At 38.8% G+C, this 27,114-nt stretch overlaps 1 protein-coding gene across 3 annotated transcripts in view; it reads left to right on the plus strand.

Moving 5' to 3' along the window:
• Positions 1 to 24,597, plus strand: part of ELAVL2 (ELAV like RNA binding protein 2) — an 82,976-nt gene extending 58,379 nt beyond the window's left edge. For all 3 annotated transcript variants that reach the window (XM_080372701.1, XM_080372699.1, XM_080372700.1), the window contains exons 3-7: positions 907 to 1,010; positions 17,054 to 17,207; positions 19,709 to 19,931; positions 23,438 to 23,476; positions 23,937 to 24,597. In XM_080372701.1, the coding sequence (XP_080228827.1) occupies positions 907 to 1,010; positions 17,054 to 17,207; positions 19,709 to 19,931; positions 23,438 to 23,476; positions 23,937 to 24,264 (848 nt within the window). In that variant the 3' untranslated portion in view covers positions 24,265 to 24,597. The remainder of the gene's footprint in view (positions 1 to 906; positions 1,011 to 17,053; positions 17,208 to 19,708; positions 19,932 to 23,437; positions 23,477 to 23,936) is intronic.
• Positions 24,598 to 27,114: the final 2,517 nt, after the last annotated feature.

Genomic DNA, 27,114 nt, shown 5'->3' on the forward strand with positions numbered 1-27,114 from the left:
TAAGAAAAGCATGGTGAAAGAGTATGGGAGTGTTTCTGAAAAGGTCCATACTAGTAAAGGACAGTATTTTTAGTAAGTGGTATCCTTTTGCTTTGTTAAAATTTTCTACCTGTTTGCATTCTTATGCACTAAAAATATTTTAAAAGGGGTATGCTATTTAAGGATGGTATATGGTAGGTTTTGAAATTGTCAAGAGACAACTACTACTAAATGCAAATGTTCAGTGAGAAATGCTTAGACTGAATATGCTGTTAGAAATGGGCTGTGGTTCAGTGATAAAAGAGCTAATTAAAAATGTCCATCTATCATCTGATTTGCTGATGCTAAAACCTGAAAATGTTGCATCTTGTTGCTCGTACTAGGTTTTTTTTGAATATAGGAACAAAGTGAGCCTTTAAACTCCTTGTTACTGAGAGTTTCTATTTAGTGTATGAAAAACATCTGTAGAAACGTTCAGCTTCACACTTGGTTCTAATACTGATACTGAGGTATATTTGAAACATGCTCAGTTTCAAGCATGAGTCCAGAATTTTGCCACTATACTTTGTGTTCAATTAAGGAGTTAACAGTGATTTAGTGGATTTCTAATACTATCTTACCTTTGAAGCTCCAGATCATAACAATCCTGAACCTATTTTGCATAGCAGTTTGTCTTTCATTAAACTGACTGTAGTCATTTCTGTGTTGAACTTAAGGCAGTCAGTCCATGGGAATGTGGAAGGAAGCTGGTTAAAAATAACCTTACTGGAAAAATTGGGTGTTGTGAGCCTTAGAAGCTATCTGGGGCAGATACTGTTCTTTACCAGAAGCCATTTTTGCTCACTGTTTATATAGATTTTAACTGTTGTCTATCCCGTGCATAGCACTGTGGTACTAATGATCACTCTTCTTCCTCTCTTTAATCAGGACAGAGCTTGGGTTATGGTTTTGTGAACTACATTGACCCCAAGGATGCTGAAAAAGCTATCAACACTCTGAATGGATTGAGACTCCAAACTAAAACCATAAAAGTATGTAGTGTTAATTATTTAAACTGAAATGTTTTGACTTACTGTTGATCAGATGCATGATTATTTTTCCCTTTCCAAGTGTAACTTAAGCCTTCTGCTAATGTCAATAGAAAAATAGACTAGGACTTACGTAGCAGATGGTGAGTCCTTGGTAGTCTGTTTAAATTTAGTGTTAGATTATGGTTAAGTATAGAAAACTTTGATTTTTTTTTTTAATGCACTTGATAACATTTTAGATGTGAGTTAGAATTGTTTTAACTGAGAAATTGTTGTATATTTCAGTCACAGAAACAATATTGCATGTAGTCTGAACACTGTACTATGTGCTTCATCCTTGATTTGTTGATGAAGATGGTATAACTTACTAATACCCTTTTTTTTTGAGGTTACTAGTGTCTTTTTTCTCTTTATAAATCATTAAAATGAGACACTGAAGTAACTATTTTGCTTATCTATGAATTACTGGACTTCTAGGGCTTCAGTCTCTAGGTCTCTAACTTGCGGTTCCTGTTTCTTTGTTTGCATTGTAACTCCTGAACCTTGTTTACTAAACTCAGTTTCTCAAATTTCTTAGAAGCAGAAATCTTGAGTTACTTTTTGTCATCTCTACTCCCTTTATCCCAGCTTTTCTGATAATTGATTCTCATTTGAGCAACTGTTTGGGCTCTGAAATCTTGAGAGGAAACTTAAAACTTTACCAGGGAATGCAGACTTCTGAACACTTTTCATAGGTGTTGGTGCCTGAAGGCCATCCATGTTCCAACTAGACTTTTCCCCATCATTAAACAGCAGGGTTTGCTAGCTGATCACTTGGATAGGGACTGCCCGTTAACTAGGATTGTGTTTGAGCCATAAGATAAAGCTCACTTCTTAAGAAGTTTGAACTTAAAGCAGTGCAGAGCCATTTACAGATGACTGAGACAAAAATATGGCAGTAATTATGGTTAAATTCCCTACCTATTCTGGATTCACACGATTTAATAAAATGGATTACACTATTTGAAACTTATATATTGCTGTTTAACAAATGGTGAATCATAGCTCACAGTAACAATGGACGAAAAACATGGACGGACGATTTGCTGTAGAAAGCGCCCTATGTGCTTCTGGCAGTCTTTGCTGTTTTCTGCTTTGGTGGAGAGTTGAGGAAAGTCATCTTGTGCTCCAGGTTTTTGTCTTTTGGGTGCTGGTGAGAAAGGGAATGAGTTTGCATTCCAGCAGTATTGCAGGTACAATGTATCTTTGCATTTCATGTCTTAGATGACACCAGTGCTTTGTTTTCCTACCTTCCCAGGACAAGAAAGTAGAATTGCAGGTTATAAACAATACCAGACTGTGTCCCTGGTAGTGAGACTAAAGCTTATGTGTAAATTACCAAGGATTCATGCCTTGGATGTCCTCAGCTAAAGAAAATCTGAAATATTTGAGCTGTCACATGCTGAAATGACCTCTTCACCAAAACAAAGAAGATCTCTTTAGTTAGAAAAAAATGGAAATGCTGTTTGTTCATGTTACAGGCAAAATTCTGACTTTAGCTACCCACACTTAGCCCTGTTTGACTTCAGCATCTTTTAGTGTTAGTGTGCATGACCTGAGGGGGGAAAAACTGCTTTACTCCCACCTCTCAAGTCATTTTCCTTCTTAGATATGAGCTGGGTTTCAGGCCAAGTTTTCATGACTGGGTTCTCCCAAGACGTTTTTTAAAGAGGCTGTTTTTACCTCCTCCCGTGCTGCAGAATGGGCAGAGGCTAGGGGGATCCCTGATATATTTTAAGACCAAGGCATTTGTACGTTGGGCAGTTGCTTCTCCTGTTAAAAGAACTAAGATGTCTGTGTGGCAGTGACTTAAAAGGGGACTTACCAGGAGTTTCTGCCTCTCTGTGTATCATCAGAAATGCCCAGCCTACTGGGAAGCACTCTAATTTTACGTATTCCTCTGATCAGCCTGGAGGCAATACTGAGCAGGTACAAAGCTGATGTCTGAAGCCTTTGCTGCCTTAGACGGCAACATCGGGGGTGCAGGGAGTCACTCACCAGACCTCAGTGCTAGGACCTTTGCAGAGACTACTTAGAGTTTATAGACCTTTTTGTCCAGAGTTTATACTCCTATTAAAATTAAGAACCTGTTTGGCAAACTCAGAATCAAACTCTTAGACTTCCTTTCAGCTTTAAAAAATGGATGTCATTGAGATTTTTATATATACTTTCATATGAAAAATGATAAAATAGGATAGTGTTAGTGGATATTTTGACTTCCAAAGAAACTGGATGATTGTTCTCTGTACGTTTTCTGGGAATTTTTGTAGAAATTACTAGTACTTTACTAGATTGACTATTGAGAGCATTTGTTTCCTCTTGGTCTATAAAACTGGAAGGAATGTTGTTGGTTAGGTGATGGACCTTCATATTGTGGCTGAACTGAGAGCGTTCCCTCTCAGGGGGAATTTTCCTGATCCTGATGTAGATTGGGGCCATGACAGGTATCTGATCCACTGCTTCTGTACTAGCCTGTTAGTAATTGGATATTTCTCTGATTCCTAAAAGGGGATGCCACCTACTGTTTTCTTGAAATAAAATACATTGAAAAGGTGAATTAGCAAAAGGCAGGCTTAAGCTGTTCTGTATGGGTAGTGACATTATGGGTGGTGATACTGAAACCTATTATCTCATACCTTTTTAAAAAGAGCATCTTGTGGAATGCTTTATGGAGGGAGTACTCTATTGAGCTACTTGCAAAGTATCACAAGCAGATTTCAGATCCATACCCCAAAGCAAGTCGTAGCAGTCCTAGTCTTGTCTAACCTGGTGCCAGTTCTGTTGCCTTCTGATTTGACCTGAATATCAAGACTGTGGAGTGGGTATGTGTTGATGTTGAAGGCATGTCTAGGTGTGTTAGATACCAGAACCCCTCTCTGCTAGCCAGAATTCCTGCACGTATTACATGGTAGCCTCTGTGGCATAATTTATTTTTTGTAGTGTAAACAGGATTATTTGTATTGCAGGTAGCCTGTGAAGTTTGGGTTTCATCTAGTTACGCAACGTCAGTGTCAAAATAAGTTGTATCTTAGAGGTAGAACGTTTTCTGTGGCTTCTCTTTTGGAAGAAGCAGCTGCTGGGAAGCACTTTGGCTCTGTTCTATTTAAAAGACAATGAAAATGTGGAGTGATTTTTTTTCTGCTTACCCACTTGATTGTCCGTGACTTTTTTTCATTTGGCTTGTCCTGGAAGGATGGTTTTTCCCAGATGTGGAAGACTGAAGAGCAAACAGCATATGAGTGCTGACTTGCACATAGTTAAAAAAATTCAGTGAATGTTTTTGTTGGGGGTGTGTGTGGGTGGGAGATAAAGGTAACTTATTGTGAGATTATCTGAATAGGAATATCTTTGTGTGGCATAAAAGACTTCTATGAAAGTGTAGTAAAGACAGCTAAAGAGGAGTGGGGAAAAAATAGTCCTGTCCTTTAAAACGACAGAGCTGTGTGAGATGCTGAATATGAGGCAACTTTTTACCTAGATTAAGAGCAGCAGGAGAACACAGGAAAACCTCTTTGGCTTTTCTCTGTGGGTGCTAGACTGTTTGAATGATTGACATGGCCTTTTCTGGATCATAGCTGCCAAAGGGACACTGCAGATGGCAGTCATATAGTGCTTGTTGTGCCTCACAAAGTGAACTAGGGCAAAGGAGCATCCTCAAGTAGCAGAATCTCTGTATGTAGGAGCTGACAGATGGTTTCCTTACTCATTAGCGCTGGTATAGACATGTATGCAAGTATGTGTTAAAGGGAAAAAAATCATTTGTCCAGGTTAGAGGCCTAGGAGTTGCCCTTTTTTTCTAAGACGGCATTATCTAGCTGTATCTTTAATGAGCCTAGTACTTAAAAAGCAGATTTATTGAGTTTTCCTCCTCTTTAAGTTCTTCAGACTATTGGGGTATTTTACATGGGTAATCACCACCTGTCACCGGAATAGAGATTTAAGAAATATTTTATCTGAAGTATTAAATCTGTAGGTTTCCTTCCCACTTCTTTATAGCTTTGCATATATTAAAAAAAAGAAATGGGGCTTAACAAGTAATACTCTGTCAACTTCCTGTTGGAGTGAAGTTTGATAAATTCTTAGGCTACAAGTACAGGTGTTCTACTTTGCCATCATCACCTAGTTAACTGCCCTACTGTAGAAAGGTATGTAATGAGAAGAGCTAGTTAGAACTTCAGTAGAAGAGTGAACACAGAAATACTGGCTTTACAGATGCCCAAGGAAGTGCATTACAGCAAGGGAAGACTTGAAGTGGAGGGATGTGCCACAACTTCAGTAGTGTCCTCTGAGGCAGTGTCCTTAAAACTTGGCCTTATGCATTGCAACTTCACCTGGTGCCTTGAACCATTACTTAGATTTATGGTAAGACTCATTTTAAAGGAATTAACCTGTTAATTTAACTGCCCAAGATCTCCACCCTTATGAATTTCTACCTATGACAGTACTCTCGAAAATGCTTTTTACGCTTAGTGGAAAATAACAATTCCGCAAAAAGAAACATGCTAGTTCTACCTATGCACAAACTCTGAAGAGGTTGAAACTATTCCCATCTTCACCACTGATACTTACAGAGGAAAATTTTGGTAGTGTCACTTTTTGTAGCAATTTTTTCATTAATTTCCCTGGGGAGCAATGAAGTGAGTTGTGTGTGTAAAAAAAAAAAAAAAAAAAAAAAAAAAAAAAGCCTGTTAAAATACCAGAGGCAAGTGAGCTGTGAAGGTGAGAGAAACCCTCCTTACAGTCTTGATCCACCCCCCACACTAAAGAATATTGGAGTAGCAAAAGGGGATCCTATCTGGAAGTTTAATTAAAGCTAGTCAGTTTTACTGATGCTATCAGTCAGCAAAGATTGAGAAGGGGGCATGGTGCCAGACCATTTAGCAGTGTTGACAGGGTAATCGAATACCTCAGAACTGTATTCTTAAGGTAAGATTGAAGTGCTGTAGCAGATCCAAAGCATAGAAACAATTTGTCTTGGAACAAAAGTAAATAAAGGTGTGTGTTTCCCCTTTCTGTAGGAGTTGTATAAATGGTAATTACACAATCTTTTAGCTATGTTGCAGTTAAAGCTTTGACAGTATTTCTATTTTAAACCCCCTCTTCACATGCCTCTTTACCCGCAGGTAAAATTTGTTCACTGAAATTCAAATCCCCTCAGACTCTTACTTAACCAGCTTAAGCTGGCTGCTTGGTTTTCGTGTTGCTGAGTAATACTCAGAGAAGTCTTCACTTCTGAATGCATATTGCTGTCACTTCATGTAAGCAACATGGTTGTTCATTAATGCCTAACCACTCTGAGGAAAATAATGCAGTGTGTCAGACTAAACTACAAAATGTGCTAATCTCATCTTTAGTAACTACCTGTCTTTTTTTTTTTTTTTTTTTTTGTTTGGACCCCAAGTGCTGTGTTGCATCTGATTATAGAGTTTCTTGCAGGAGTCTGTCCCTGCTTTCCCTGTGGCAGAGGATCCATAGACCAATGCAGCACACCCTAAGGGTGCTGAGCAGGCTCGCAGCCAAAACCCTCAGTGGTGCAGTAAGGTCCTTCCTGAGCCTGGGTGATGGTGGTGTTTCTGACACTGTAATTAGAAAGGGCTAGCAGTACTGTATGAAGCTGAGGGAAGACTGCAAGCATTGCTTGAAACCCAAGCTCTAAGCAAGCTGAAAAAGTCAACAAAACCAAAAAAACCCTGCTTGTTACTACTGAGATCAGTGATGCATCTTCCAGTCTTCTGCCCTCCCTGTGCTATGCAAAGTTCTTTAAGTAGGATATGGCTTTCTGCATTGGGTCCACAACGCTGCAAATGCCAGGCATGGAGGTCTGTCTAGGTGGGGCTTTTTAACCCAAACACTTGTTTTCTCCATAAGAATGCTTTTACTATTGTAAAATATGGCTGTGCTTATTTTTGAAATTACAGAAGTCTTGAGACAAATTGAATTCTTTTAAGTAGTGCCTTTCAAGTTTTTTGATATTAATTAAATGTTGACTCTGCATGGATGAAAGACACAGAGTAATAGTTTTTCCTGAAAGGATGCAAGATATTCCAGTGAAGTGGTAACGAAGTGGCAATGGATATGTGTTGTGCATTTCTATAAGGTGTGTGTGAAATGAATAATGCAAGAGAGGCCCAAGAGATCTGCCTGACAATATCTGTCAGCAGCAGCAGCTCCCTAGACACAACATGGAGAAGCTGAAGTGTACTTGTTTTCTTCAGAAAAAGGGAAAACATGTGAACAGCTCACCTGCTTCAAAAACAGGAGGAGTATTGGGGTCTGCTGTTTCGAGATCCTGGTTTTGATGATTATTCCTGTGGAGGGTTGGATACTAACCTGTGTGCTCTTGTCCTCTAAAGTATTAAATGGTATGGGTGGTTTTTTTTATTGGAAGTGTCTGAAATCTGTGATGCTCTTACTGGTTGAGCATGAGTGGGGAGGGAGCGTTCATCAGATCAGAAGCAGGAAAAAAAGTATGGAGGGGGGGGACTTCAAGACTATCAGAAAGTCAGAAGTAGGAAACTGAAAATGTTTGGACACTGGATCTCCTTTTATTTCTTTTAATTGTACTTAGAATTTAAGTTTATTACTTTTACAGAGAGTGTGATAGTTAAAACTGCAAATTGTGAAATGTTCATCTGTATTAATATTTTTAATTTTTATTTTAATTTTTAATAAATATTTAAATTAATTTTATTAAATTTTATATATTTAAATTTTAAAATTTAATTTTAATATAAAAATTAAAACATATTTAAATTTAATTTTAAATACATATTTAACTTTTAAAGGCAGAACAGTGGAATTGCTATTGTGCGGTAGTAGTACTTAATTCCCATCTCCTGTTCTAGTGCAGAAAGAGGTCAGTGACCTTCTTGGCTTGCTTTCTCTTAGTATGATACACTTCTGATAGTACAACAGTTTACCTATATTATCTGAGCCCCTCTAGGAAAACCTCTGTTTCTGTTTTTGTCTGTAGCAGGATTTCTAGTTTTCTGTTGTTAACATGTATGTACCATTACGCTTGCTTCTGTTCACCAGATGGCATTTTGGCTCTCATCTGCTTCAGACAAAGTCTTGTGAAAGCCTGTTTGTGGTGTTCCTCTGTTATGTACAGCAGCAGTTTTGTGAGGTCTTCCTCTTTGAGCAGTGTGCCGTCCTTAAGCAGCTGTAGTCTAAGCAAGACTCCTGGTCGTCTTCCTTTTAGCCATATAAAGACTGATCTTGAGATTTAATTTCATCCTGGAAGAAGGCTGTCATAAGAGAATGCTGGCATAATGAAAATGTGTAGACCTTGTATCTAGTAAAGAGAAACACAAAACCCAGAAACAAAATACAGAAAAAGGAATGTGATCAAGACCTAGGAACTAAAGCTGCCAACTGGGCATAAAGTGCAATGTCAAACTGAAGTTGGAGAAGAGCTAACCAACAAATGTGGAGTGTTCTGTATTTCAGTTCTCATCCACTTTCTTCTTACAGTGGAATATATGTGTTTAGAATTAGGTGAAAATTACAGAATTAATTTAAATTCTAATAGAAACAATGCAGTTTAGGGCTGGCCCCTTGTAGTAGCAACAGTACAGGTTAGAGCCCGTCCAACCTAGTCATCATACCAGGCCTTTCTCATCTTGAAGTCTGCAGCAAACAGACCCTTTTGTCTTCATCAGTGCTTATAGCAGGAAACAGAAGGAAAGCCAGTTTACCCTTTCAGAGTCAGTATCTCTGGACACTTACTCTAAAATTCAGTGAGCCATCCTTGCAGAACATGGTAGCCGTTGTTCTGAGGTGTCTTCTGTCTTGATTGCTGTTTCTGACACTGCCTCTTTGAGAACACAAATGCAGCTTTTGCATAAGGTGATTGTTTTCAAAATACATTCTACTATCATTTTACACTTGGCTTTTAGCCTAAGTAAGGCCAGAAACAAATTTAGAAAGACTGCTTTTTTTTTTTTCTATGATGTTGGAAAGTCCTCATCTGGTACTGTGACATGATCTGTAAAGATCCTTTCACTGACTTTGAAAAAAGTTAAAGCCACGAGCAAAGTCTAGCCATGAAAAATCGGGGTTTGTGTGTTAAGACTCCTAAAGCTTATTCTTAATCTGTCACTGATGTTTCCAAGGAATATTTTCAGAGAGCTGGCAGAACCATCCGAACATAAGACATTGCAATAGTGGATTTCTTAAGTGCAAGATCAACTTTATCTGTCTTTGCTTGCCGAGTCACAAATCTATCACCCTTGCATGAAGTAAATTCACATACCTTTGGTATAGTTGTCTGCAGAAAATTCTCTTACAAATTGGAAGAAACTTTTTTTTTAGAAGCGATGTTCTTCCTAAGAACTGTGGAACAAGAGGTGGTTTTCTGGTAGCTACTAGAAGTCTGAACAGGCCTGCTGATCTAATTGAAGCACCTCCACCACCCAAAAGAACCTTCTGTTGCTTGCAGACAGTGTTGTCAGACATGCAGTGAACTCTAGCTGCTCGTTTTCTTTGGCTTGTAAGAGAACTGAGGGTATAAATCCTTCTGGAGCAGGTTTAGCTGCTGGCAACTGTGAGACACGAGTGATGCCTGGAGTCCCATAAGGATGTCACTTTCCAGTGTCACGCCTGCTGCTTTTCCAAATGAAAGATGGTTTTCTTGGGTAATGCACAGTTACCCAAGGGTTTGAGACTGAGCAAATCAAGGCTCCTTGAATCCAAAGCAAAGGGCATCCATCTAGCTGGGTACTCTCAGCATAGGGTGGAGGAGGGGAGGGGCCTGTTCAAGTGTCTTTTGCACTCATCAGGTCTGTTACTGCTATGTGTATTGACTTTGATACCATTATTGATCAGCATTGCTCCTGCCCAGTGATGAGAACTGGCCATGTTTTTATTTCACTATTTATGCCATTTTAATGGCATGACAACTGCCTTGATGGTGACAAGGAAGATGGGTTGGTGACTTACTAATGAAAGACTGAGGATTTGTCTTACAAAGTCAGGTCTTCACAAATGTCACAGAAGTGCTCGGGCACTTTGCATAGCGAGCCTTCAACGCATGAGAAAAGATCTTGGCTTCACAAGGAGGTATTTTGGTACTTCATTTCAAGATAATCTTGGGAAGAATAGTACTGGGAAAAAACCATGACTGGAGGAGCCCAAGCTTTCTTACAAGATGTTTAATTTCAAGAAGGATTAATTATGGGCTTTGTTAGCTTCTCAGGAGTGTTGTCTTTAATGTCTCACTGCTGTCCTAGGCCTTCATCAGTCTTCTCATCCAGACAAGACCCACTTTATAGTACAAATTCCTCTTAAAACTTGCTTTGCTGGGCTGAACTTGGTGGTGCCTGTACTTCAGTAATGAATAAATCATGTCCCATCCTGAGGAAACTGCAAAGGCGAGAGGAAGGGTTGGATTAAAATGCTGAGCTGGGACTTAGAGCCAGAATTGAAACCAGATTTTTCTGTAGATTCAGTGCTGATCCACATAAGCTAGCTCTGTTGCCTAGCTGTGTGGAGCTAGGGCTTTTGATCTGCTGCCTGCTTAGAAGGCAGGGTGAGCATGGGCTGTGCTGTAGGTGAGTAGCACAGGTGGCTGTGGTGGTTGTTTCCTGAATGACAAGAGTCAAACAGAGAAATACAGTCAAAGACAAACGACAGTGTAAAATCTTCATGAGCTCCAGTACCCACTGTTGCATCAGCAGTGCCCCACTCTGTCCAGTAACTAACCTGAAAACTGGTGGAAGCCTTCAGATGCTGGAGACCTTATATCCAATGTCCATGCTGTCCGCTAACATGTTCAAGAGTGGAGATGGTAACTATGTAAAGGTGGGAGACTTACTTGTGAGCAGTTGCCAAAGCTGCAAGAGACTACAGCCATAAGGAGACTTCATGTTATTTCAATGGCATTTGCCTGCAAAGAGGTTGTTCTTTAGTTTTGAAAAACACATCCCTGTGTTATTTTTTCCCTCCAACTCAAAAACCTCGTTGAGTTACTATTTGTGAGTCTTAGTAGGTGTGGTGTGGTATACTTAGCATACAACTCCTTGGCAAATTGGTATTATCTACATAAAATTACTTTAAAGGAAGAGCTTTATAAAATCCAGGTACTCCTATGTTGGATAGTCATGCTTATGTGAGCTATACCCATCAGTAATCGCACTGAACATCTCATTTTAGGACTGCTTGTATAAGAAGCTTGTGAAGGAATTGGAGCCTTGACCACTGTTCTAGCTAGGCTGTTGGACATGGACAACTGCTGCCCTGGTCAGTGTAGCCCTCCTGGTATGCCAGGGTTGTAGGGGATCCTGTGTCAAGAGTGCATGTAGCAACTGATATAATTACTCTGTGCTGCAATATCCTGAGATGATTATGGACTTTACAGGTCCCTTACAAATATATCCTGTTCTGCGCAGTCCTTGAAGAGAAAGCTCTGATACCAGGGCAGTGATACTGACGAGCCATTTGTCAGTGAAGTGTTCCTAGTTCATGGCTAGATCTGGTTCTAATTGTGTCTGCTTTGTGGAAGAAAAAGCTTGTCAGGTAGGTCCGTTCGTGCCCTCAGCTGTAGGGACACAGAACAGACATGGATCCTGTGGGTGACCTCAGGCCTGTGACTCTGGCGCTGGTTGTAGCTGCCAGAGGTAGCACTCTTCTTGAGGCATGGACTGAAATAGTAAAACCTTTTCTGATGGTAGTGCTAAAAGGCTGTTACTTCCCTGTCTACTTTTTGAATGTGGTTATCTATTGCAGGGCAGACTGTAAAAGCAAAGCCTTCATGGGATGGTTATATTTATTGGCTTAATCTACATACGTAAGTGAAGCTGTGTTGGGTAGTATGTTTCTGTAGTTCCAGAGAGTTGTCTAAATTGCCTTCACAGAGGGAAGTCTGTGTTTCCAGTTTGCTTTGTCCACAGAAACAAAGCTGCTGCAAGCTTGTACCACAAACTTAAACTCAGCACAGCATGTATATATTTAATGAGGCAGTCTCTTATATGCTGGGAGAAGTGGCCTTCAAGCTTTGTTTGAAATGGAGCTGTCTTTCATTTGAGAGGAGAAAAAGTAAACTTGATAAGTATATGGCAACGTACGCTCCTGTTTCAGACAGCAGCCTCCTACTGGCTAGTGGCAGATGAGCCCTGGTCTTTGCTGTGTGCTGCAGCATCTTGTTACTAAAAATCAAATTAAGAGGAGGAGTTCTTGAATCATGACATCTCATATACTAATTTAAGTGCAAGGTAAGAACACTTGCCTGGCATAGTGGTCTCTAAGAACACTGCTGTAACAGTAAGAAATATGTCTTTGTTTTTATTGTGCTTGCCAAGAGGACTTATGTATTCCTAGTGTCTTCATCTTACCAATATAAATCTGGCTTGCAGGAAAGTTTTAACCCATTTGCATTGACTGGGTAGTAATTCGGACCTTTTGTTGGATCTGAAACATGCATTTTAAAAGAACTGGATACTATCTGTACAGATAAAGGCAAATAGTGTTCTAAGCTGAAAGTTTACACTGGAAGCTACTGAATGTAAACACTTACAGAAATCCTGATTTTAACATTTAAAGATTTCACATTTAAAGACTTGAGAGAATACCTTGAGTAGCAGTGTTCAGAACTTATTATTACATTTTCCTAAAGTTCTTGTAGGTATTACAAACACTCTGTTTGCCCTTTATAGTACTAATAAGCTATAAAATAAAAAGATGGTGCTGAGGTGTTTATGGGTAGTAGCAGACAGTAAGAAACTGAAACACTTGTTAGGGACTGTCTACCTATTTTTTACAACTTCTTTGTTTAACCTGCTAACTTTCACAGTTTTGACTTGAAAATAAATCAGTACATCTTGATGTTAAGAAATATTAAAGCAGTGAAAATACATGGATTTGGTGGTGTAATGTTTGCATTTCTGGAAACAAGTGTCCTTCCAACTAACTGCAGTAGAAAATTCCATTAAAACTGCTTCTAAACTGGTGTCTCCAGAGTAGCTCTGTTTAGTGTTGTACAGTGTGTGTCATCATTAAATATCTAACGGTATGGTTTCTGGCTGCTGCCTGACTTGCATTGTGTTCCATGGTTTTGACATTGCATAACCTTAATGTTTATCTATTAAATAGTCATCTGTTGAAGTAAAATTTTAGCACAGCTGTTGATTCAGTGCATACATACTGTTGACTGAATCTAGAAATATCGGCAAGTAATGACTGAATGGGCAAACTGACAGGGTGCAAGTAGGGAGGTGAATCTGGAGAGTTTCTACTTCAAATCTGTCACAGGTGAAATAGCTGGACATCAATAGTGAATAGAAACTGTATATCCCATACTGCAGGCAAGCTGCTTTTGCATAGGAATTAGTTCCCTTATACTAGTAATGTTTTGTGCTGTCTGTTTCTTTCTAGTGCTGCTGACTTGCAGTAATCACAGGTTACTAGTAATGCTTTGCTGAAGAAAGTCAAACTTCAGTTTCACTGGGTTTCTGAACTTTGTTCTTTCTCTCAGATTTCTTGCCTGGCCAGACCTTCTGGGTCTTAACAAGATTCCTAGAGATAGTGTCTGGATATTGATAATGAAGTACTGATTTCAGTTTGATGCATGTTACTCCTGTGACTAACCTGCCCAGATTCCAGTATGCATTAGCTAGGATACAGGAATAGTCACTGGGATACTTTTCATTGTAGGGTGATCTGTGATTGGTGTATGTGCTTAGATGTGAAAAATACCCTTTAAACACACTTCAAGAATTTAAAGGGAATGACACTGAAATTGAATGTGTAATGGTAGCATTTAGTGGTTAAGAGCCTACTGCTTTTGCTTATTTTAAATTACATTCAGCATAGACTTGGACTGCTATGTCAAACTCTATTCCAAGTAGCATTTACCAGCTAGGGCATGGGCAATAGACATCACTGGATCAGCTGACACTGGAAGAATTTGTACTCACTTGACAGGAAAACTGAGAGGAGTTTTGAGTCTACTGTTTTACACCTTGACAGATGTAGCATAAGGCAAACTTGCAGTAAGTTAGCAAATTTTTTTTGTTTTTCCCCCCCTTCTGACGGGCTCAGAGCGAGTTGATATTCTTGATATTTGACAGAACGTGTCCAGCAGTGTGAATTCACCTTTGGAAGACAGTATCCATTTTGAATTCCTCTTGGAAGGAATAGGGGGAAAACTACTGTATCACTGTTTTATATGAAAAGCTGAGGAATCCTCTGCCCTGGATTTACTACCTTCACTTTATACTTAAAGTTACTTTTAGACTTGGGTAGAATTCAATTTCCAGACTTTCTACTGTTTTGTGGGCCTGGAATCCCTGAATGTCAGTTGTATTGGTAAAGACGGGGGCAAAGAAAGCACTATGTATCCTGTCCTTTTCTGTGTCCCTGGTTGGCAGTTTTCCCTGCCTTGTTCAGCAGTGAGTTCACATTTTTCCAGTCTTTTGCTGCCAGTATATTTGTACAGCTCTTTTTGTTGCCCTTCAGGTCTCTCACCAACTCCAATCTGTGTGGGCTTTAGCTTTCCTAACCTCATCAGTACACAACTGGGCATCACTTACCTATTCTTGCTTTCACATCCTGTACACATAAGGTTTATTTTGAAATTGAATCCCTTGTTCATCCAAGCAGGCCCCCAGACAACTTTTGCATGATTTCCTGCTTCTTGCTAGCATGGACCTTTGGCTTGGAGGTCATCTTTCAGTCGCTGGAGATGGTAAGCAGGGACATCAGCATGGTTTCCAGACCTATAAAGCTGTTAGGGTAGCTGTCTTTCGAAGAACTGTGGTATCCATGCCTATGTGCTGCTGGGTTGTTAAAATTACCAGGGAAGTCCATCAGAGCAATGTATGGGTAAGAAGAGAGAATACTAATTTCATTCTCAGCACTACTGACCTTAAAACTGTGAATCAGGCAGACCTTGTGAATTGGTCATTTGCTGCTAGTTTACCTTAGTGTCACTGACCAGGGGGGAAAGAAATTTTAGATATTAAGCACTGCCTCACAGATCGCTTCAGGCTTTTCTTGGGATTTTTATGGGTGTCTTTCCCTTTGAAAAGAGCACGACTCTGATTTTTACTTACATTTGTACTTCCTCAGTTTTACATCAGAATGACTTCACTTATGGGGAAAATGCCTGTTGTCAGTGTATGCGACTGGATTATAGAAGTCCCTCTGACATGGGAAGCTGACGTGGAAAGATTTATCCAGTGATATTGTAGATGCCTGCTATATGTCAGGATTATATTTTTTTTGTATTTGGGTCTTTTTTGGTTGATTGTTCTTTGGGGTATTTTTTACACTTTGCATCGTAGACACTGAATCCATTTTTTCTAAAAGGTCTGTGGCTTTCTACCTGGCAACTTGGTGGTGTTAGTCTTCATGAGCAATTCTGTGGAGAATTTCCTAATGCATATTTCTAATAGTATAAAAAAAGAGTGAGGGGGCATGTGGAAGAGAAAACAAATCTTTAGTTCAGAGTGCCTGTCTCCAGTGCAACAGAAACTCTTCTTCAGTACATCTTTATGGGATAGAGTTGAAATAAACTGTATGGAAACTTGGAAATTTTCATTCTTGCTGTAAAACTGGACACTGCCAGCTTTTCTGTTATGGTAAAATTTGCACATGTTCACAGATAAGTAAATTACGAGAAAAGGCTGGGATTGTTCCCAGCTGCTGGTATGGGAGGTCAAAAGGCAGGCACTGTGAACACAGATCATGTTAAGAGCAAGGCACTGTGGCTCACAGGGCTCTGTTGGATAGTGTGTTATTTTCAGCAGCTACAAATTTTGCATGTCAGCCCTGGTCAGCCAGCTTTCGAAGACACCTTGCACAAAGCCTCTGGGAAGGACACTGAAAATCCCAGCAGTCTTCAGAGTACTTACTTTGCCTAGTGTTTGGGGTGCTCTGTCACAATCACCTTCTTTGTTTTGCTTGCACTGGAGCCTTCAGTTTTCTGATCTGCATGGAAATGAGGCGGGGATAGGATTTGAAAAGAAGCTTCAAAGCCTGAGTCAAAAGGTACATTTACAAAGTTAAGTTCAAGCTGCCCGGAGTTCGCTGATCCTGCATTGCAGGGGGAGGAGGAAAGGAGATAAATCTGGCCACTTTTTGAGGCTTCTTTTTACTTTCATGTTTTGCACAGTGAAAGCCCCAAATAAAGTATTTTTTCCTGTCCTGTTCCTCAAGCATGGATGTTCTGTTTTAATCTTTCCTGTAATGAAGATAAACCACTTGTACATGCTTCAGTGGGAGGTACTGAACTCTTCAAAGTGCTGGTTTTGTAGCATGTGTCTTAAGGGTTGAGGAATCCAACTGATGATAAAATATTTGACCAACACTGAGATAGCAGGCAAAAACTTCTGTCCCAGAGGATCTGAGAAGCTCACTGTTACTTGGCATTTGTTTGTAAAACCTCTGTGTTGCAGAATTTGGCAAGCTGCTGAAGAGCTGAAATGCAAGTTGCATTCCTACTAATGCCATTCATTCTTGGGCCTATAAGTGATGTAGCAGTCTACCTTGACCTCACGAGTCATTGTGTGTCATTTGATAGCAAGCTTATCACGTGTGCAAAGGGCACAGTGTTTCAAAAACACTTGCAAACCTCTTAAGTGCTTTGGGACTGTCTGTGTTTTTGACCTAGATATCAAAGTGAAATATTTATCCCTTGTATTTTTAATGTGCTTTAATGATACTTCAAAGGAAAACATTGCTGGATCTTCTTAAATTTGTCTTTAATCTTACAGTAAGCTGAGAAACTTTTTCTCTACCAAGGCTTGCTGGAGTGTGTACCAAGCTTTTCTACTGTATTTGAAAGTAGTCCTTTAATATATGAGTTCATATAGTCAACTTCTCCTGCATGGTCTGTGTTGCATTCCTTCAGTGCAGCACAAAAACATGCTACCCACTTAACTGGCTTTGTAAGGTAGCTTTTCTGGTTGCCCTTAAAAACACTTCAGTGTCTCAGAACAAATGATGCTGTCCTATTTCACCTATTTTTGAAGTACTTGATTTCTAGTGGTTTTCCCTTTCTTTTCCCTAAGGTTTCCTATGCACGACCAAGTTCGGCTTCTATCAGAGATGCAAATTTGTATGTTAGTGGACTTCCAAAAGTAATGACACAGAAAGAACTGGAACAACTCTTTTCCCAACATGGGCGCATTATTACTTCTCGTATTTTGGTAGACCATGTCACTGGTAAGTAGGCAGTTTTGCACTTCCTCTAACTTTTGCACTGCAGTTTAAGAAATATATTATCTTTCTGTACACTAGTCTTGCCTCTAGAATGTATGAAAGGTGTGTGTATGCCAGAAAATACAATTTTCTGCTGGAATTGTTCATAAATATGTATGAACAAAAATAGTTTGTGGAATGTACTGAGCCAGCTTGAGACATTTCTGCCCTGAAGGTGCAGGTTTGAAGCCTGTTTCATGGCTTGTAATAAATTTACAGCTGCTATAATCTTCCCTTTCCAATCCGCTGTGTGAAAACAGTCCCTATGTGCCTTATGAAATACTATTAAACACTTTTTTTAGAAAATAAAATTTTATGCAGAAATGCGTAGCTGGTTCTCTGAGGCTGGGATTACAAAAGATCTAGGCTGGCAATTGCTGTTAAGATGGTTCTCAAGGTTGCCTTGTTAATTTTGGGCACACTGAAGAACATGAACTTGGAGTTCTTCAGGAGCAGATCAGTTCTGTGCTTAGCAGTGCCTTAAAGATCGAAATTCCTAGCAGGTTAGTTGTGGTGTTACAGTATGTGTCTTAACCAATGAGTGGGTGTCCGTGACGCTCTGTGGTTACCCTTCAGATTTGGACAGCAATGCATGTGGTTTTGCTGGCTCATGTGGCTGATCTTGAGCTTTAATAATTTGCTGCCTTACCTGCTTCCAGCAGGCCTGTTCTGAGAACAAGCAATCAAATGAAATGCCAAGCGTGTGACAGAAGTATTGAGTATGCAAAGTGAAATACAGAGGTGCAGGGCTCTCCAAATTCTTACCTTTCCAAACAGCTAGGGGTGTGGACTATAAGAATTCATTTACTCATGTAAAGAATCCAAGCTGCCTTGTTATTCAGGGATTAACTTTTTTATAGTTGTACCTTTTCAAAGTTACATGTCGTTGTGTGTGACAAACAGCTTTCAGCTTTAGGAGGTCTTGAAGCTTTCAAATGGTCCTTTGCAAAGATTGTGCATCCCAGTGTTTGACACTTGGCTGACCTGAAGAGGACTTTGTATGTACTCATTTGCAATTCTGTCATGTTAATAGAAATCTCAATACTGACACATAATACTTATGGAGTGTTTTAATAGCATGTGTAGATGAGAGTGTAGAGAGGAGGGGAAGGGAAAGCTAAAGACCAAATAGTGACTTGTAGAAGCAGCAGATTTGCAGGTCAGACTTTCCAGTCTTTGTGCAATAACCAGCTGTTTACATGATGTTCCTGTATGTTCATGCATAGAAATAGGTAGGATTTGACAAATGGCCCAAATAAGTAAATGTAATTAAACTTTGAAATGTTTAATTCTGTACTGTAATTCAAAGTTCTCGTAAATCTTAGTGTGTGCACAGTAGTTCCTGTGGCATAGTGTTGTTCAGGTTTAAGCTTTCTTCCCTCCTTGGTAATTTCTAAGAAGTAGACCCAAAATGATAGGAATATAATAAGGTTGTGACACAAACTGACAGATAAAAAATGCAAAGTTGAAGCTGTGACATTTGCTTCTTTAAGCCTTTCTTATGCTTGCTCATTGTCACTTTGATTGCTTAAATTATTATGAACAGAATGCTTTTCTTTTTGTTAATGTCTTAGGTGAGGACAATTGTCTAATTTGTTTGTTTATTCATGAACCCAAATGTAAGGGGCCTTTAAATGGATGAAGAAATGTTAGAACAAAGCATGCATCTAATTAGTGTGGGTTGTAATAGCTTTAATGTTAACTGGTTCAAATATTGACACCTCAGTGTGTTTATATTTAAGACACAGTATAAATTTTTGAGATGTGATGTTCCTAAGATCTTCAACAAACACTTGCTGACCCCTTTGCATGTTGTCTTTTGGCTTTGTATACCAAGGAAGATTCCAGGGCCCAAGAAAAGTTAATTTCAAAAAATTATACCTACAGAAGTATGGTTGTATGCTGAAACTTAATTTTTTACATAGAGGTAACCTAACAGCTGTTAAAACAGGGCCATAATTCCTATCACTGCAGTCTAGAACCTGCTCTCCATTCTTTGTTCCCTCAGCATACTTGCTCCAAAGGGAACTTCAAAGGGTGCTGCAGGAGAGTACATGCTACTTCTTGCTGCTAGGAAGCAGGTGACTAAGCTATTCTCAGAATTTCTGTGAATGTAGATACTGCAGCGTAGCATGAACTGAACAGAGGTTACAGTGCAGCTGGTTGTGTGTTCATCTCCTCCCCACCCACACCCCCAAATACCTTTTTTCAGAATTACCCTTTCACTTGCTATGTTTGTCTCCACTGTGGTTTCCCTCAAATGTCTAAGCTTTCTACAGTGTACCTTCTGTCAGTTAAATTAAAAAAAAATAAATTACAGTAGAGAACTGTTACTTTAGCAAAAGCTCAGTTCTAATAAGATCAAAATGATAAAGTGTTCACAGCAATTAGTTATAAAAAAAGTGAACATCTAATATTCCAGTGTCCCTGAATCAATTATTATATGCTTTCTTCCCCATGTGCAGGAGTATCAAGGGGTGTGGGGTTTATCCGGTTTGACAAGCGAATTGAAGCAGAAGAAGCTATCAAGGGCTTGAATGGCCAGAAACCTCCAGGTGCCACAGAGCCAATCACTGTAAAGTTTGCTAACAGTCCAAGCCAAAAAAGTCAGGCATTCCTTTCCCAGCTGTACCACTCTCCAAACAGAAGGTATCCAGCACCTCTAGCTCAGCAGGCTCAACGTTTTAGGTAAGTCAGAATACTTTGTAGCAACTGTGGTGGAAGCCATGTGTTCCTATGAGCCTGTTTTGTTTCCCTCTGGTCTTTCCCTACTTGATTTCTGGGTGTGAAGGAGACGCGTGAAAATGCTGAACTTGTGCTATGCCTCTACAATACAGCTAAAAACAAAACCACATTCCACCCTATTGATAACATTTCAGTATCTAATAAACCTACTTAATTACACTGAGATGACATCTTTTTCTTCCACATAGTCACTAAAAAAATCCCCTTTAAAAGGTTGTTCCGAGGTTATTAATGTGCAAGTTGATTCTGTTAACATTGACCTAAGCAATTCAGTTTTCTTAGCCATATGGCATGCTACAGCCAGCCTCCTCTTACCCACCCCCTGTCTTTCCTCCCCATTCTGGCTTTCAGTTTGTTTCTAGTCAGTTTTCTAAATCCTGTGTGCCCTGCTTTGTCTTCTCTTACCGCAAACTTTTGTCATAAAGATTATTCAGATATCTTCTGCATGTGTGTTTTGCGGATATATGTTCCTGTCACATTGAAAGCACAGCTATACAGTTCCCTGTGGTATTTAGTGTATTGAAAAAGACAGATGGTGAGAACAAAGTGAAACAAATATCGTATTATCAATATTCATGAGTACCTTTTTATTTTTTTTTTTCCAGTGATTTCGATTGTTTCTTCCCACCCTCTGCCCCTGGGCTATGTGACTGGAATATGTTAAACAGTAATACACTCAAACAGTCTGTATCTTATTTTTCAAGAAGTAAAATCAGCTGGCAGTTTGCTTCAAAGAGAATATACCAAACTTCAAAAGTCCTGCGCTGGCTACCCTTGCTTTTAGGCCAAATGTTCAGAGCTCACAGATTGCACTTCTGGCAGAACTTCTGAATTCTTTTCTTAAGCTTCTCAGCCTTACATGCTGCAAGTGTCTCAATAGGTGTGAAGGTCAGCACTAGAGCGGGCTTTCTGCTCTAAGGGAAGGGATAACCAATTTTACACGTTTGGTGGATTTTCTTACTATTTCTTAGGAATTAAAAGGGTTTGTTTATGCTGAATGTTGAATAGGCACATTGCTCCATAGGCAGAGTGTAGGGGCAGAAGTTGCACTTGCAGAATGGACCCAGGTGCATTTTGTGAAGTAAGATCAGGAGGGAGCTGTTGTACAGCCTATGTTACAGCATTCAACATATTCTGGCAATTCTGGCCTGCTGACTACTTAAGTTCTGAGTACACTTGTTACCAAACACAGCCAGGTATCTGTTATAACTGATACTGGCTGGGATAGCATCTGTATGTAAGTGAAAGTACATGTAGAGCTCTCAAGATTTGTAAAAATTCTCCAACTTTTGGATAGGACCTAAAAAGTTCTTTGCATTTAAGTAATTTCAGTAGACTACCCCTGTCCTGCAACATCGGGGTCTGAGCCTTAAAAACTCATTTGATTGATTGTGACTTCTTTTTGTTTAAATAGGAAGTGTATTTTTATGAATGCCCATTTAAATTTAATGGAAACTTTTGTTGGTTGTGGGTTCTTTTTCTGAGATACTAAGTGTAAAGTGATGGATGCTTGAAACAACTGTAAGAGATAGTGTGATTTGCTCAGCTTAAAAGTATGATGGTAACAAAAAGCTCTGAGTAGGTACCAAGCCTGTAGTGAATAGCAGGGAGAGTAAAATCACTTTTTTTTTTTTTTGGTATGGAAGGAAGAACAAGGTTGAATTGGCTGGGCAAAATGTGAACTGGAGTTGCAGACAAAATGAGGTATTTTTTTTGGCAAGGCTTTCAGGCTTCTGTTTCTTCTCTAAAAGGCAGCTGGGCCACATCTTAATTTTTTTAACTGTAAAGGGAAATTGTTTCTTTTGGGTTTTTAGTTCTTTGCTTTGTTGTTGCAGCATTCTAGTTCTATTGGTGACCACACAGTTCAGATTGCACCAGTGCCTCAGATCTTCCATGTTTTTTCACATGCAATAAATGTTAGCTGTTCACATTTCAGACAGGATTACCTGCTACAGTTGCCCTCTCCCTATTAACAGTTAACAGAGGCCTGAGAACAGTCAGCATAAGCTTTTGTAGGAAAGACCAACAGAAGCACTACAGTGCTTATGAAGAAAAATCTTGAGCTGGCGTTTCAAAAGCAGTTCTATGTAATTGTTCCTTGGTTTCTGTAGGACGTGTAAGTTAAAGCATCTTTTACAAATTGTCCAGTGAATGCCCCTGAGAATTTTTCCAGAATTTTTAAGTCATCTAGGTAACGGATGAAAAACTGTTAGTGATATTACTGTTTGAAGTCCTCGGCCAGCTGCTCTACAGCAAAGGCCTGTAAGTGGTGGTGGTTCTGGAATGCTTCCGTCTTCCTCTCCACCCCCAAATATTAATGACAGACCTCTGTCATCCACACTAAGTCTACTACTGGTAGTAGTCAGGCTGGGTTTTTTCCCCTTCTCTGCTTTCAGGGGTTCAGTGGCTTGCTTTCTTGTCAGTGTGTTCTGCAAAGCCTGCTCGCTGCAAAATCATAATACTCTATGCTGCAAACAAGACCAAGTACCTTTTTCTTCAATTTTTTGTGTGCAAGTGTACTTACACTACTGCAGCACTTGCGTTTAGATTCTGTATACTAGCAATGGTTCTTAAATCCTGTAGCTCATTACCAGAGAGAAATCGTATTAAGGTATACAGATCTGTAAGGTAGCTGTAAACTCAATCAAGCTAAAAAGCGAAATCAGCGTGCCTTTTTTACCTAAGCTCATATTTTGTGGAGTCCTGAAGAGAACCTTTACAAGACTTTCTCTTTACATGTCTGGGCTTTGCCAGGAAGAAACCAGATCTTTAGGGTAGAAACTTCCTTAAAAAGTGCTTCTCTAAGAGACTTCAGGAATAAGATTAATAGGATTGGTAGACACTGCACATTCCAGGTATTGGCTAGGTGATTCCAAAGGGTTTAGAATTGTGGTGGCATACTACAGTTTAGCATCTTGGGGGAAGGTGAGGGAAGAAACACATGGAGGAAGCTTAGTCTAAGATATATATATGTATATTGTGTAAACGTGTTATTCTGGAAAAGAATAGGCAATTAATTTTTTGCAATTCATACTATAACATTTGGTGCCCCAAACCCTGCATCTGCCTGTCTCTCCATTTCAGCACACTGAAATGTCAGAAGCCTTGGTAACTTTTTCATCCAAAACAAGTTAGTAATCTTGTAAATTTCACTGAGCTGGTCACTGACTAACTGTATGCTAAGTGTTGGACTTAGCCTAAACTTACGGTAGTAGTCCACTTTCTGAACTGAACTATTTATGGCTGTGGATGTTACGGAAGAACATCTGGTTTGTATTCACTAACTGTATCATGTTGTAGTAAGGTGCCTCAGCTCTTTCAGTGTTGATATTTTTAACTTTGCATGATCTATACAGTGCAAGGGACATGGCAGCAATAGATGATGTTCCCTTAAGATTAAAAGCTGGAAAAGTCTGAAGACTTGACACTTTGCTAAATGTGTTTTGCAGGTTGGACAATCTGCTCAACATGGCTTATGGAGTAAAGAGGTAATAAAGGACTGTTAAGTTCATAATAACCAAATAAATATTTTGTGTACTCTTTCAGTAAGGCTAATGTTGGATTTTTCCATGTTGATACTTAAGCTGAGATTGTTCATCTCGGTGCATTGTGCATGAAAGAAACAAATCTTTTGTAGCAGTTCCATGGAACTCCCGTTTCAAATGACTTGCTAATCCTCACTGGGTTTTATAGCATGCTTTTCTCTTTTTCTGTTTTATTTCGTTTGAGACAGACATACCACTGTTCCTCCTACTTATATATAGTATTGTACATTGTATTTGTGCAGTGAAAAATATTTGCAGTGTTAACTCTTACTAGTCTGGCCAACACGTTCACATTGTGAAAAGCCCTGTATAATTTTCTTTTTTATTTTGAAATTTCTTTGCTGGGACTTTCTGTGAACAGCTGCTTCATGATTCTGTTTTATTTCCCCCCATTCTTCCACAGATTTCCTCCAATGACCATTGATGGAATGACCAGTTTGGCTGGAATTAATATCCCTGGACATGCAGGAACTGGATGGTGCATTTTTGTGTACAACTTGGCCCCTGATGCTGATGAAAGTATTCTCTGGCAAATGTTTGGACCCTTTGGAGCAGTAACCAATGTGAAGGTCATTCGTGACTTCAGCACCAACAAGTGCAAAGGTTTTGGTTTTGTGACTATGACAAACTACGATGAGGCAGCTATGGCAATAGCCAGCCTGAATGGATACCGCCTTGGGGACAGAGTGTTGCAGGTCTCCTTCAAAACAAACAAAGCGCACAAACCCTAACAAGTTACTCTCAGTGCATTAATACATGAAAACTATACAACAAAGGCCTTTTACAAGAAGCTTTATGCATTAGTAAAGGCCTTTGTTGTATGCCAGTGTGGAAATGGGGATAAAATGACTACTTAGCATCCTAAGAATATGTGAGATTTTTTTATTGCTAATATTTGAATTAAAACTTCTTTAAATATCTTATGTGTTTGAATATTGACAAGAGATACAGGGTTTTTACCTGTCACAATGCATATTCTATTGCCTTCTTTGAAGAAGGTGGACCTTTTAAAATGTTCCAGCTAAGGGAAGAAGTCTTGTCTTTACATGACTGCCTTTAAAGTATGGGCTTTGTGTTATACTTAAGTTGTTGTTTTGTTATTTCTTGATTTGCCTTGTGTTTAACTTACACATTCAATGATTTGCTGTTTTGTTCAAGAAAAGTATTTGATGTTTATACTTTATTTATAAAGTTATAAGCAGTATTTATTTTGTAATTATCGTTTGGGTTGGGTAATGGGAACACATTATAAAAGCTTATTGTAAGAATACTGGAGAACTTTTCGTAAAGCAGTACCTTGCCAAAGAGATAAGAGCCTCTTTGATGTGGGTTTAAAAAAGCATCTATTTTTATAAAAAAAGAAATTTGGAGAAAATTTTTACTGGTCCTGGAACAAATATTTTGACTTGAATACTTTGAGAAATCTCTTCATATGACACCTAGTGAGCTTTTAAAACTTACCAGGAAATTTGCAATTGTTGGGGAAAATGTAGGAAGATTTATGATGTAGAAATACTTTTGACACCTTTGTGTTAAGTAGTCAATGGGATGCACTGTTGGTTTCATTTTTGTAATCATCAGTGGAGTCTTTGATCATCCTGGTTATTAAGTGATAGGTGGCTCACATTAAGTTGTGATTTTGAAACAAATGACAATTTTACAAATAAGAGCAAGCAGGAAACTTAAAATACTGAGAGATGGGGGAAAAAAAATCTGTTCTTCCTAAAGAATTCCCTTCAGATAGAGCTCATGGTGTTTAGTGATGTACTTGCTATTGTTTGAAGAATTGTTTTGTCTTAAAAGACATCGAGCATGGTTTGTACAGTAGCAAACCAGAAGTGGCCTGAATTGGCTGTATTTGGAGGTATTTTGAAAGTTATGTTCAAGGCTAACACCTGAGCTTTGTGTAATGTAAATAAGATCTTGAGTTATGAACCGTTCAGCTAATTTTAACTTTGGTTTAAGTTACATGCCAAGTGATGTTCAATTTAGAATGTTTTTGTATGAGTTTTTTTCTTTGTAAATGACATTAACATTGTTACTTGAGGTCTGCTTATTCATTTTTGTTGTCCTGAGGACTTGAATTTACAGTGCATCACATCTGTTGCTATTTTTGTCTGTAGATAGTCTAGCTTCAGCTGTTTATGGTAATGCTACATTTCTGTTTATAAATATGTTTGTGGTAAGAAAACAAGTATAATCATAGGTTTTGAACAATTTCCTTACATTTTTCATACAAAACCCATAAATACCTGTATGCTATGAAAATTAACTTTGTATGATGCTTAAATCACTATTTGGGTAAATAGAAAGTCTTTACCATGTATTGAAGAAATTTAAGAAAACCACCAGAATATTTTCTGATTAGCATCTAGCTTATTAAATTTTTAAAAAACAGCTGAGGGTGTGATGTCTTCACCAGGATGCACTGACAACTACGTAGTTACATCCTGCTTTTTGTATAAACTGAGATGCTCATATGCTTCCCCTTAGAAAAAGCAATGTTCTATGCATAACATAGTTGTACACTATCTTTGCAGTTGCTTTTGGTTCTTATTCTTTCAAACTGTAGTTACAAATTTTTCAGTATAGTACAGTACATATACTGTGAAGCGCGTGCTAAGGTGAATAAGCGAGTTTTCATGCTGACCCACTCAATGCTATTCAAAAATCAATTGGCTTCCTGGGCACTTCCTCATTCTTAGGTGCATTTAGATTGTTAAAGCTAATCCTCTGCATTAAAAATTGTATATACTATAGAAATTACAAACTTTCCAATGTGGGGAAAACAGTAGCTACATGCTTTTTTCCTATACTACTGTAGCAACTAACGGCATTGATGAGAAGGCATGTAAATTGGGCTTCACTTTACAGTGTTTATCAAAGCACTTAGAATAATATAAGGCTGGTATTTATTTGAAGTTGTGTAGTATGACTTCACATCTGTTGGAATAGAAAATATATTCTGTTGAGTATTTAAGAGGTTGTACATGTTTTACTTTGTGTTTGGATCCTTTGTACTTTTTCATGTTCAGTACATCAATAAACAAAGTTGAAGGGAAAAGTGTCATGAGCAGATCTTTTATTATATTGTCCTGTGCTTTAATGAGTAAGCAATGTGACTGAAAGGTTTCTGCAAAACTTTTGAGCTCCTTTTAACTTGGCTTAGGAGGTAAGACAGTGGAGCTGGGTACCACTTCTGTTATGTTAGAATTGGGTACCACTTCTGTTATGTTAGAATTGGGTACCACTTCTGTTATGTTAGAATTGGGTACCACTTCTGTTATGTTAGAATTGGGTACCACTTCTGTTATGTTAGAATTGGGTACCACTTCTGTTATGTTAGAATTGGGTACCACTTCTGTTATGTTAGAATTGGGTACCACTTCTGTTATGTTAGAATTGGGTACCACTTCTGTTATGTTAGAATTGGGTACCACTTCTGTTATGTTAGAATTGGGTACCACTTCTGTTATGTTAGAATTGGGTACCACTTCTGTTATGTTAGAATTGGGTACCACTTCTGTTATGTTAGAATTGGGTACCACTTCTGTTATGTTAGAATTGGGTACCACTTCTGT

The sequence above is a fragment of the Falco punctatus genome (genome assembly GCF_963210335.1).
Source record: "Falco punctatus genome assembly, chromosome: Z".
NCBI classification, from domain to species: domain Eukaryota; kingdom Metazoa; phylum Chordata; class Aves; order Falconiformes; family Falconidae; genus Falco; species Falco punctatus.